Below are 13,480 nucleotides of genomic sequence, written 5' to 3' on the forward strand. Positions count from 1 at the left end.
AATGTTTCTCTGAGTTTCCAGAGTATGCAAATTTAGGTATGTGTATTTTATAAATATATCAGTGAAATTAATTATAGTTTTATTAATTAGTTTATATTCGATATTGGTAGGTAACACTGAGATAGATGGTAAATTATATGTTGGAAGGAAATTAGTGACAAAGAAGTTGTTATTCAAACAGTAAAGCATTACAGTATATCCAAAGGAGTGGACTACAAAGTGTTCGAGTCAGAACCAAATACATTTATTTCAAATGTGTAAGGTATGACTTAGATTGTATGTGGCTTCTTTGAGCTAGTTTCAGGAAAAACGAGTATTTTTGAGAAATTCAAAAATATAACAGTCCATAGACTTGTACTATTGGAATCATTTCTCAAGATCATAGAAAGTTGGATACAAACACAATTGTAGGATGTATAAAGCTAATGATAGAATCTGATCCTTCTTTTAAAATTAAAGTAGTGATTGGAGAAATTCAGTCTCGATTTGGGTACATAATAAGTTATCGGAAAGCATGGTTGGCTAAACAAAAGGCAATCAAAAAAGTATTTGCTCAGTGGCAAGTGTCATTTGAAACTTTGCCCCAATGGTGCATAGTAATGTGCGATGTTGTTCTAGGTTCGGTTGTGAAATTAGATGTTGCACAGGCTTATCGCAATGATGAATTGATTCCTAATATTTAAATATTTCGTCAAGTGTTTTAGAGTTTTGGTCCATGCATTAGAGCATTTCGCCATTGCAAGCCAGTTGTGCAGGTCGATGGGACACATTTATATGACAAATATAAAGGAGTTCTACTAGTTACTATTGCACAAGATGGAAATCAGAATATATTGCCAATTGCATTTGTTGTTGTTGAGGGTGAGACAACAAATGTTTGGAGTTTTTTTCTTGAAAATTTACGAAAATATGTTGTAACTAAAGATGATGTTGGCCTGATTTCTTATCGTCACGAGTCAATTATAGCAGCAATAAAAAGAAGTAATGGCCGGTGGAAACCTCCAAGAGCATTCCATATGTATTGTATTAGGCACATAGCTGCAAATTTCTTACAAAGATTCAAGGCTCTCAATTTGCATAAACTTGTGTTCGTATGGGTAATAAACCTGAGTTTCATATTTAAAATAATGTTATTAATATACTCTTACATGACATTGTTTAAGCTGATGCAAGAAATAATTTGTTATTTACAGGTTACTCAAGAACGGAGCATGAATTTAATATTCATTATGAGCGAATACAGGAGCGTGGACATCGATGGGTTTTAGCATTTAACGGTGGCCATCGATGGGGTCATATGACGACAAATCTTGTGAAATGCATTAATTATGTTTTAAAATGTGCCCGTAACTTGCCTATTACAGCACTTATAAGAGCCACTTACTTTAGATTAGCACAATTATTTGCACGTAAAAGTAGCAAGGCTTATGCATGTAAGAATGTTGGACATTTGTTATCAGAAAATATAACAAGTCGTCTTCAATCAAACGAGCATTGCTTAAGAAACCTTTATGTGACTCATTTTGATAGACGCAATGAGACTTTTCATGTGCAGCATTTATCAAACACTTAGACAAAATTATTGTGATTGTGGAAACTTGCAAATCGATAGATATTCATGTCGCCACGTGATTGCTGCCTATTGTAATCAAAACATTGATTGACATGCTTATGTGAATAAAGTCTATATAATCAATGAAGTATGCAATGTATACAAGAAGGAATTTAGGGTTATCGGAAATGAATCTAGGTAGCACAAATATCGAGGTCCCAAGCTCTGTCCTAACCCCGCTTTAAAGAGTACTTCGAAAGGCCCTCCAAAATCAACTCATTTTTTTGAATAAAATGGATATGCGACAAATGAGGCGCCCACCACGCTGTAGTCTTTGTTGAGGAGAAAACCATAGTCATAGTCGTTGTCCCAATGTTGCTGGCCCCAGTTCATCATGTGGAGTTGTTATGCTTTATTTCTTGTGGCTGTTGTTGTTTGTTAACATCATTGTTGTTGTGTTTTTATTAATATGTGGTAATTTTTGTATTAATTTGTCATATTTTATATTAATATGTTGTTGCCTTTTATATTAATATGTAGTAGTTTATGTATTAATTACTTATAAATAATTATAAGTAAATAATTGGTGAAACAAATAATAAAAAAAAACAGAAATACATAAAATCATTAGTAATACAAAAATTACTATACTGGTTGAGTTGCATCTCGTCCTAACTGTTGAGTGACATCCTCCTTTCCTCATTTGTTGCATTCCTATTTATTATAGGGTTAGGCTGCGATACATTTTTCGATTGTTAGATATCTGTGTAATCTTGAGGCGTGAAATCCCACGACCCAATTGGCATAGACCATTGCACAGGTAGACCATCAAACATCGGTGCTGGTCAATAGACATTCTCGTCATGCACAGAAACATCTTCCATGGTAGCTTATTCATTTAAGTCAAAGTTTGGAGTCGCATTCCTCTGTGAAGGTGAGGGTGTATCCACCACAAAATCATATGTTGGAATAAATCTAGAAGAAGTTCCACTGATACTATCACAATCAACAAATCTTCGACCTCGTTCCTGCCTGGTTGATCGACCACCATGAACATCTGTCTTACCAATAGACGTACCTCTTTGTTGTGGTTGTGATTGTGGTGATTATGGTTGTGGTGATTGTTCATCCCATTAAAAATGTTGTCACACATTCATTTTAGGTGACAAATAAAACTCTTGATTTGGTTGTATAGAACTTGATGGAATGTCTTGTGGCTGGATAGGTGGTGCATTCATAGGAATCTCCTCATGCTCAGACAATGACGGCTCTAGAGGCAACTGTGGGGATAACCATAGCCAATCCAGTGCCTACAATGTGTATCATGCCCAATATTCATTAGAAGGATAGAAATTATGAGCTTGGACTCCTTCTAAAATACGTTGATGTCGATACTCCCATATTGTCACCCAATCATGATGAATGATTGTCCAATCCTTTGGTTCTCTTACTCTACGTAGGTCTCTGTTATGGACTCCTTCAAGTTGTTGGGAGAGGAATAGGCTGAGCATATCCAAATTGATGCATGACACGGTCAGTTGCATGCCACTCTATAACTTCAAAACATATAAGAGGAGAGACAGTAGACCACACTTTTTGTTCATCCCATGTGTCATCTGGAGTGACTGCATCAATTTCATCCATATATGGTGTCCACAAAAATTGCAAAAAAACTGTTAATTTCTTTTAACACACGTTATAAAAAGGTTTGACACTCATATCATCATGTAACATATTAATAACAATTAGTTAAATTGTTTACCTTATTAACACCCATTTGATCCAATGCTAATCTAATATTTTGAAGATTCTTAAATGGTGTATTCGTTAGATAGCGCATACATCTCCATCTCAGAGCAAGCGGAAATACTATTGGTGAACCCGGGATTAGAGCTAGCCATGGGAGGCGATGCCATGCCCACACCTACACTAGTATCAAGCACCCACATATTTCTTTGGCATCATATCTAGAAGCACAATCCAACCCACTATACAGAGAGGCCAAGCATGCTGATCCCCAACTGTAATTCCCAATTTGATTCACATCGGTCAACAACAGCAAGAATTTTGAATGCACCACTACATTACTTTTATTCGGCACCAAAACATGTCCAAGCAAGCAAAGAATATACCCACGAGCATGTTGTTGTAACCTAACGTCTGAATTACAAGAAAGCCAACCAAGGTGTTGTGATATCCACGATAATCTATTAAATTATCACACATTTCCTGTGCTACAATAGTAAAAGGATTTGTAGAACCAATCACTGCTACACCATTTTTCTTAATTTCAAGTAACATATAAACATCTTGCAATGTAATTGTGCATTCTCCAAAAATTAAGTAAAATGTGTGTTTCAAGCTTCCGCTATTCCACGAGTGCATTAATGAGTGAACAGTTCATTTGCATTTGACAATAACGAGATTCAAAAGCTGAGCTCTAGAAACTTACTTATATTCGAGTGAAATAGAAGTGAGAGCTCAGATCCAAGATGATTCAAGTTTAGAGGAACTATTTTCAGAGAAGGGAGAAGAAGAGAACGAAAGGAATGGAGAGGGAGAGGGAGAGGTGTTTTGACGGAAAAAAAAAATAAAGTTTCTCAACATAACTCCCTTAAATAATTACCTTCAATATCATCAGAAAATGTTTTTTTCTTCTACTATCTATCATTCTAGCTACAACAGAAGATTCTAGAAAAAGCTTGATTCCACTATCTTATTCTCGCTACAGTAATAGAGCTCTAGAGAGCTTGGTTCAAAAAAATCTTTTTCTCTTGAACAAAATTTATCTCACTTGAACGAGAATCGTTGTACCAAAATTCTCATTTTTTTCAAAAATAAAAGTAAGGGTGTCACAGAGGACCACAAAGACACCCACTAGAAGAAGAGTGGAGGAAGACAACCAAAGAGAGAACATAAAGAATGATAAGTTACGAGTTACTTGTTCGTGAACAAGTGTACCCATCGAAAAGTAATATCGTTCTAAAATGATTATTTCTAATTATCAAGAAAGTCATAATTTAATTATTTGAACTTAAAAGATTTGTGATAGTTAAACTAAGAGTAAAACAAACAATTCAAATTAATAAAGCAATGCACTTTTGATTAGACTGTTGGAAAGGAATTTAGGACATATAAGTATCACCTCTTACACTTTATTATGTTCACTTTTAACCTAATTGTAACTCTGATCTTTTTATGATTATCAATCACTGATACAATTTATATTAACGCTTAATGATTATACAATTTTAATAGCCTTTTAACTAATGATTATGCAATGTTAACACTCAATAATCATGCAATTTTTATTCTTTAGATTTTTATGAGCAAGAGATGATCCAATTGGCATATGAATTATCTACAGCAACAATAAAACATACATTTTTTGCTATAAAAATTATTAAAACAAAGCTTCCGAATAAGATGGAAGATAATTTTCTTGAAGATTACATGGTTGTTACATGGAAAAGAATATTACTACAAAGTTTAGTTTAGATGTGATAATTGATGATTTTTATACCATGAAGCATCACTGATGACCACAGTTAAAAAAATAAATATATTAGGTATATAGCTCATGTATATGTAAGTGTTTATGTTGATCCTAAATATGCTTGGATGACTTATAATTTGTTAGAGATTTTGTGTATTATATTTATTTCTAAGTGATAATTAATTTTAATTTTAATTTTACTTAATAGTATATATGTTAATTAGTTGGCCCCTCTTTTAAAATTCCCAGCTCCGCCCCCAACATGTTCCTTTGATTCCTAAATGATGTCTGGTTCTATCCCTTTCACCTTAAATGCAATCACACAACAGCCAAATGTTATGCATTGCAGATATGAAGCAGTGCAATTAATGAATTAGGATGAAGAAGATTGCTGATGAAGCAAGACACTGAACAAATGTAAGAGCTATTCTTGACAGAGACTTAATTATTGATGAAGACTTCACCTCTCTTTAAGTTAACTCAGAGTAATGCTATGTCGCATGGGGGATCAGCAACTATAAATTAACGTCGTATGTAGGTAATACTAGGTGAAAGACTTGCAGTTTTTTATGTTTTTGGGTCATGCTAATTAGTAATTAGTGCTGTTAAGGCTATTTAATAAATTAATAAATAATAATTTAAAATTATATATTAAAATGCACTAAATATTATAGAAGTACATTTTTACGTTTTTCAATAAAAATATTAATCTTAATTTCTTAATCAATACCCTTACGTTACTAATTAGCACTTTTCTAGGGTTTTAGTGGCAATGAAGTTTTCAACCATTACATTTAATGCCATGTGAAAACATTGCCTTAGCTGAACCTGCATGAATTACCAAAAACTAAATTACCACAATCAGAATCATCAACCAAAGAACATATTGACCAAAATCAGCTAATCAAGTACAAAAAATAAACATGAAGTCACTAAAGTATCAATCTACCACATTTTCAAGAACAAAAACCAAATGACAACACCATTTGAGCAGGGGTTTCAAAATATCAAAACGAATAAAGAAAATCAAGATACACCTAGGTAAGAACTCTTAAAGGACTAAGATCCTAGTCTCAATCAAGTACTCCAAGGTTTGGTTTAAAGTCCCCCACTTGTTTATCTTGTGTGTTTTGGGTGAATTCTACTATCATCATGACCATTAATGCTTGCTATTTACTCAATTTATGAGCCTTTTACCCAGAAGCAAAGACACGAAGAATTTTTTAACTCAAATTTAGGTAAGAAAAGTTGAGATTGTGAAAATTAAAATAAAATGAAGGCATGCATAGTCTAAAATAAAGGTAATCACAGGTTGGATTAGATTAATTTTAGACAAAAAGTCATTTAATCCAATCATTAAAATAATAATCAAATTTGCTTTGGATCGATTAAAAATAAATAAATAAATAAACCACATTTCATCCAACCAAAAGTAGTTTGTATTGAATTAGATAAATCATTTTTATAATTTTATTTCTAATTTAATTAAAAACAATAAATATATTATTTTATCATTTTTTATTATTGTTAAAAAAATAATATTTTATATATAATAATTTATATAAAAAATATGATATAAAATAATATTTTTTATTAAAAATATATTTACATATTCATAAAAAAGTAAAATGTATTTCTAAAAATAATAACATGGTATAAATTTAAAAATTAAATTATAAGAAATACTTAAGTATTATAATTTTATTGATATATATTATTTTATAAATATAAGTAAAATGTTAATTATATATATATATATATATATATATGTTCGATTTGGAGTAGATTCAATCAGTTTTTAAAGTAGAATTCAAAATTCAATTTAATCTAATAAATAATTGATTTTGATAATTTTTAATTATTCCACTTAATTTTTACAATTTGCATTAAATTAGATCGGTTGATGAATACCCTAATCTAAGAATCTGACTAAACATGATGAAACACATCCTAAGGATATATACCCATTCAAAATCAAAATAAATCCATAATTAAATTGTGCAAGATTTTGTTATCCCGTTTCCTATAGAATTCATATTTACTATAATTTCTATTAATTTGTGATTACGTACATTATTTAAAATAATTTGTGATTTTAATTTTATGTTATTTTATAGTATACATAATTTCTATAATTGTTAAACTATATGATTACTCTAAAGAATTTCATATCTTAAATACTTATTATATCATAATTAAATATTTTAATGATAACTCGAAAGATTAATTATCAGTTATCACTATTCTTACAAGAAAATTGAAGCAAGAAACATATGTAGTATCAAATAAATTTTGGATTCAAAGTACACAAACTCATCAAGAGAAGAAGTTTTCTTCCTTATAATAAGGAAAGTCAATTTCTTATTTAAATCCCATTCACAAAATATTGCTCTAATGAATAATATACGAGTTTTTTTTTCTTATTTATCATAAAAAGAAAAAATCATCTTAAACCAAAGTGATTTTAAGTGTTGGATATGACATAATAAGATATTTATTATTAATTTAAAAATAATTACGCAGTATACAAAAAGTATACTGATTATATATGTGATTAATAAATAAATTTAAAAATATTAATAACACATTCGTTGTTATCAAATATAACAAAACTCATAAATTTACGCGCAAAAAAAAAGCGTTTTAATTTCATAAATTTCACGTAAATTTTATTTAATAAAAAAAAAATTAACTGCAAGACTCAACAAATCTGGTTTTAAAAGCAAAAGATAGGAGAAAGATAGCACGTGATAAATTTTGTTTTGGTGGTAGCAAGCACGTGATAATTGTTATTGTTGGAAATTTTCGATTTTCAATTTAGACTGAGATTTCGAAGACACAGTTTGTTGTGTATTTGAAAGCCATCATCAATCACAATAGAAATCAGAAACACTTGCCCTCACCATCACGCTTCAGCCACCGAACCCCACAATACAGCGCCTCCAACTTGCTATTAATTATACGGAACCAAAACCAACACCAACATTATTTGACTATAAATATTAATGTTATCATTTGAAATTTGTTCCAATACGAGATTCCAAGGTATCATTCCCTTCCCTTTATTGTTTCTTTTATGTTATTGAGTTTTGTCTTGAATTTTCAACGATAAAACTCTCTATTATTTGTTTATTAATTTATTATAATTATTGTTTTGCAGTATTTGCTTTGAGTGACATAAACCTTTCAAGATCTCAGAGGGGCATGAGATCAGAGGCTGAGACACATTCTCGTATATAAATAGTGGTCAGGATTGTGAGAGTTAATTTCACTACCCTGACACAAGAAGGGTTGTTTCTGATTTTATTTTATTTTTGGTTTTGTTTCTTCTGAGGTTTTTAGCAACCCTTTAAGATTTTGGTCAGAAAGTTTGGATTTTTTGCTACCCTTTACAATGATTTCTTCATTGAGACAACCTGGCGTAGGGATCAGTGGTTCTGATCTTGTTTTGAAGAGAACACATGCCACCCCTCTTAAGGCACGATTGTTTTTGCCTTCTTTGTCAAGAGTTAAGGCTCAAAAATTTCTTGTTTCAGTGCAAAGGCCTCTGCACCTTGCATCTCTTGGTGTTGGGAATTTTGGGTCAGTGAAAAATTTTGAGCCAGTGAAGAATGATGGAAGGAATGATTTGATGAAGTGTGAAGCATATGAGGCAGATAGATCAGAAATTGAAGCTGCAAACACACCATCAGAGGCTGCAAAGAAGGTGAAAATTGGGATATATTTTGCAACCTGGTGGGCTCTGAATGTGGTGTTCAATATTTATAACAAGAAGGTTTTGAATGCCTACCCTTACCCTTGGCTTACCTCAACTCTCTCACTTGCATGTGGGTCTCTTATGATGTTGGTCTCTTGGGCCACAAGGATAGCTGAGGCGCCTAAGACTGATCTCGAGTTTTGGAAGTCTTTGTTCCCTGTAAGTTAGTTTTGATTTGTCTTTTGTTTGTTTCTTCTGGGAAATAAATTGATGGGAGAGGGTGAAAGCTTAGTTTTGTTTGCTCATATTGTTTTTTTGTTCTGGAAAAAATGTTTTTCTTTTATAATAATTTTGGACATATATCTGGATATTGATGTTGGTTGATTCCAGAAAAAAACAAAGTAGAGAAAATCTAGTCTAGTTCATTCTAACCTTGAATAGCTGAATTGGACAGCTTTAATTTTGAGATTTTGGTTTATCAATTATGACAATTTTCAAGTTTTGAAAGAGTAATTTCATTTTCACTTTAGCATCCGTCCAATAATAAATAAAACCCTTCAATCTGTTGGTTAGTTATTAATCAATTTGGTCATTCTCCTCTGTTTGTTTATCTTTTTGAATGGATAGTGACCTTAAGTCTTTGGTGTTTCTCCCTCAGGTTGCTGTTGCACATACAATAGGACATGTTGCGGCAACGGTTAGTATGTCAAAAGTTGCAGTGTCGTTTACACATATTATCAAGAGTGGTGAGCCTGCTTTCAGTGTTCTGGTTTCAAGATTTCTTTTGGGTGAGACCTTCCCTGTGCCAGTCTATCTATCTTTAATTCCAATCATTGGTGGGTGTGCACTTGCTGCTGTGACAGAGCTCAATTTTAACATGACTGGTAATGAACTTGTCCTTTGAAGAAATTTTGTTCTTTTCTAGCTTTGAAGATAGGATGATGAATCCACATGAATGTTGAATTTAACCTGAAAAAAGATAATTTGTATATCATTTATTGAGTTATGGTTAGATCGCTTTTTCTTTTGTTGTCTGCAATTAGTGCACTCTGTTGTTAATTCTTGCTTGAGTTCCACCAACCACAAGGGTGATTTACTTATGATTTATTTGTGTAAAAGTGCCATCAGAGGATGTTCTATAATGTATTTCTCATAATTTTGCTGCAAGTAATTCTCTGCACTCTCCTGGCTTTAATTTCATTGACTTTTTTTCCAGGTTTTATGGGGGCTATGATATCAAATTTGGCATTCGTATTCCGTAATATCTTTTCTAAGAAGGGCATGAAGGGAAAGTCTGTCAGTGGAATGAATTACTATGCTTGTTTATCAATTTTGTCTCTTGCAATACTTACACCCTTTGCAATTGCTGTAGAAGGACCACAGATGTGGGCTGCTGGATGGCAAACAGCCCTCTCTCAAATTGGACCCCAATTCATATGGTAACTTCATGTTGACTTTTTACTGTAATGCTATCCCTATTGTGTTTTTTATAATTTTATCACGTTTCACTCCTTCATGAAGAACATTTGTTACCTGTTAAAATTATGCCAATTGTCAAATTCTTCAGTCTTTTCTGTTTGTCCTTTTTTTAATTTGAGACTTGAGAGCCAATAAATAATATGAGGAGCAATGGACTGATTGACAAATGCCAAAATATGTTAATGTAATTAATGATTAAACCTTTATTGCAGTGTACTGTGACATTAATGATCTCATTCTGATTTTGAGTTGTCTGTTTTTCTCATTCTATATCTTCTGGTTCTTAAAGTTTCTGCACTTCCGAACATTATGACTGAATGTATGACTGGTGATTGTCAACAACAGGTGGGTTGCAGCTCAGAGTGTATTCTATCATCTGTACAATCAGGTGTCATACATGTCTCTAGATGAGATCTCTCCCTTGACATTCAGCATCGGAAACACCATGAAGCGTATATCCGTCATAGTGTCCTCAATTATTATCTTCCACACACCAGTTCAGCCCATCAATGCTCTTGGAGCTGCTATTGCTATCCTTGGAACCTTCTTATATTCACAGGTATTTTCTAGTCTTCATTTTTTTCAGCTTTGATATGTCAGTAATTGTTAATTGTACACTTTGGCCATAGTATTTACTACTGAAAGAAAATTTTATTTACATCCAAAACTTCTACCTCAATGTAGTGTTATATATCGATTTGAGTGAACTAGAACCTCTGAAGGCACTGTGTTTTTGTCTGGAGTGCTAAGTGCCATAGAATTTTGAACTTATAATTATCTTTGTAAAAGGGTGTAAGTGCTGAAGAATTTTGATTTAGTTAGTGTTTACAATGGAGAAAAGGTGGCACATAGGGTGGAGTTGGGTATCAATGTGCCTCATGACTTTGCCATCTCATCTGATTGATGCTATTCTGAAGTTAGGTGTTTCATTGGTAGCCTGACTTTGAATTCCCACCTAACTCCTTTTGGTTCAAACATTGAACCTACCTTTTCTTATTCCTTTTCCAAGTCAATTTCAAAATTGGTTAGCTTACCTTCTAGAGTTACCAACGTTGACCACCCACATGGAAATTACTTTCAAGGTACCATAGATGCTCCTATTAGAATATAGAAAAACAAGGGTTAGAAACAAAGTAGAATATAGACTGGATTATGCTTTTTTTTTTTAAAGATAAATGTTTTGTTTGGCAAGTATACTTATTCTTATTTCTTGTTCTACCTATTTTTGCAGGCAAAACAATAGAGTGGGGGTGGGGCACCAAGATTCCTTTAAGTACTTGTTTGTTGCTGTTCATCATGCTCAACCAGGGACAAGGAATGCTGGATTTTTGTGGATTTTTGTTAAGACTAGGATGATCTGGTTGTTAGTCCATCTGTAGATAATAATATGAATAATGCTGAGGAAGACATTATCATAAAACAGATGATTAGTTAGGCTTTTTAAAATTTTCAATTTCTTAAGTGCCAATGAGTTGAAATAAATATTTTTGTTTATATGGTCTGAGAATAATGACACAAAACTTTGAATTGCTATAAGGAGCTTGTAATGATGTGATGCGCATGATTTATTTAATGCCCTCTTGTTATATGATATATATAAATGTTTGCTGACATTAGTGAAGATGCAACCGGGATTTAATATTTCACGGCATGAGAAATGCTTACACACTTTCTTAAATAAGAAATATTTATTGTCACACTAATAGGTTTATTGTCACTTCAATTTAAAAAATTTTATGTAAAATATTTTTACTATTATAATTATAAGATAAAGAGAAAGATATTTTAAACAAAAGCAATTAAAAAAAGTGGTAATATGAGTGTGGCAGCAGATATATTTTTTAATATATTATTAGTGATTGATTAAATTTTGTGAGTTTTATTCTTAATTTAATAAATTTTTATATATTTTCATAATTTTTAATAAATTTTAATTAATAATAAATAAAAATATATTAAAAACCCATCTCTTCAGGGCGTTATTATTTGTTATCTTTTTATGTTATGCTTTTCATAAGGAGGGGCGTTGTGATCCTTCAGTTCTGTCCGTCCTTTGACCCTTTTCATGTGATGTGGGCTTTTTCACAAGAGAAAGCGACTCTTCACTTTTCAAAAGGACATGTTCCCAATTCCCATTGCTCATGTGTTCGTTCTTTGTTGAAACTTGCATTTATAACTCTCATATATATTTCTAGCAACATTTTCTTCAATACATGGACAAATAACATTCACATTCTGCATGACAGTAAATGAAATTTCAGTTTATATCCTTTTTTTTTCACTTTATATTGATCTTTATTGATTCACATAATTGCATAAAAATCATGCATAGTTTATGTAATTGAGATATATAATATTATATTATTTCATAAATTAATGGCATGCTTGAACAGTACTTTCTCTCGTAAAAAATAAAAAACTAAATTATTAGTATTAAAAAAAATAATTAAATCAGTTATATTTTCATAAATATAAATTTTATTTCAAAAATACCTATAATATTAAATGATATGATTGATAGATTGTATATTCAATAACACTAATAGAAAAAAATATAAAAAGAGTTTAACAATTAATACATCTTAAATTTATTTTATATTTTTTATAATTAAAACTAAAAAAATACTTCATTTTGTTCTTTATAAAAATGACTGAAGGGTAAAGTAGTTTACATGAATTTTATGTATTTTTCAGTGCACATTTCGTGAGATGCTAAAAATTTTCAAGTTTTTCATAACAGCTAGATAGTTATACAAATAGGTCATGAGGTTTGTGAAGAGTCAAAGAAAGGGTACTCGATATAATTTCATTAAATCTTGAGGTTGGGAATATAATTTATCTTTAATTCATTTATTATTAACACATTTTTATTAGTTAAAATTTACGTGAGATTCACTTCCTTTTTAGTGAGTTTTATTCTTAATTCGGTAGGTTAACATTAATTTCACTTTATAAATAAAAATGTTATTAATGTTTATTTATTTTTCTTTTTCTTAGGGAGGTTACGATGATGGAGATAGAAATGGTGGAAGAAGAAATTGTGATTTTGTTAAATATAATAATAATAAAACTTATTTTCGGATGATAGTAAATATTTTATGTTTTTTTTTTTTTTTTTATGGCTGTGGTTTGCCAAAGCCTTTCTCATTGCTATTACAATTGTATGGAAAGTAAATATAAACGTTTAAAATTTTGACGTATAGCGTTTGGTATGTAAGTTATTTTTATTCATGGGATTTTTCAGAATCATATTTTA

The 13,480-nt window shown here is 31.2% G+C and overlaps 1 protein-coding gene across 1 annotated transcript; it reads left to right on the forward strand.

The window, feature by feature from the left end:
* The first annotated feature begins 7,954 nt into the window (after positions 1-7,954).
* LOC113854904 (glucose-6-phosphate/phosphate translocator 2, chloroplastic-like) lies at positions 7,955-11,759 on the forward strand. Its single transcript, XM_027486226.1, has 6 exons — positions 7,955-8,093; positions 8,209-8,964; positions 9,404-9,629; positions 9,962-10,184; positions 10,570-10,783; positions 11,456-11,759. The coding sequence occupies exons 2-6, from the start codon at positions 8,443-8,445 to the stop codon at positions 11,465-11,467; spliced, it is 1,197 nt and encodes a 398-aa protein (XP_027342027.1). The 5' UTR covers positions 7,955-8,093; positions 8,209-8,442; the 3' UTR covers positions 11,468-11,759.
* Positions 11,760-13,480: the final 1,721 nt, after the last annotated feature.

The sequence above is a fragment of the Abrus precatorius genome, unplaced genomic scaffold (assembly GCF_003935025.1).
Source record: "Abrus precatorius isolate BTA unplaced genomic scaffold, Abrus_2018 Scaffold11, whole genome shotgun sequence".
Lineage (NCBI taxonomy): Eukaryota > Viridiplantae > Streptophyta > Magnoliopsida > Fabales > Fabaceae > Abrus > Abrus precatorius.

Bases quoted from the DNA above. Each gene is read 5' to 3' on its own strand.
- LOC113854904 (XM_027486226.1), top strand. From the start codon at position 8,443: ATGATTTCTTCATTGAGACAACCTGGCGTAGGGATCAGTGGTTCTGAT. The intron at 9,630-9,961 runs GTAATGAACTTG...CTTTTTTTCCAG, and splicing joins GCTCAATTTTAACATGACTG to GTTTTATGGGGGCTATGATA. The intron at 10,185-10,569 runs GTAACTTCATGT...TGTCAACAACAG, and splicing joins ATTGGACCCCAATTCATATG to GTGGGTTGCAGCTCAGAGTG.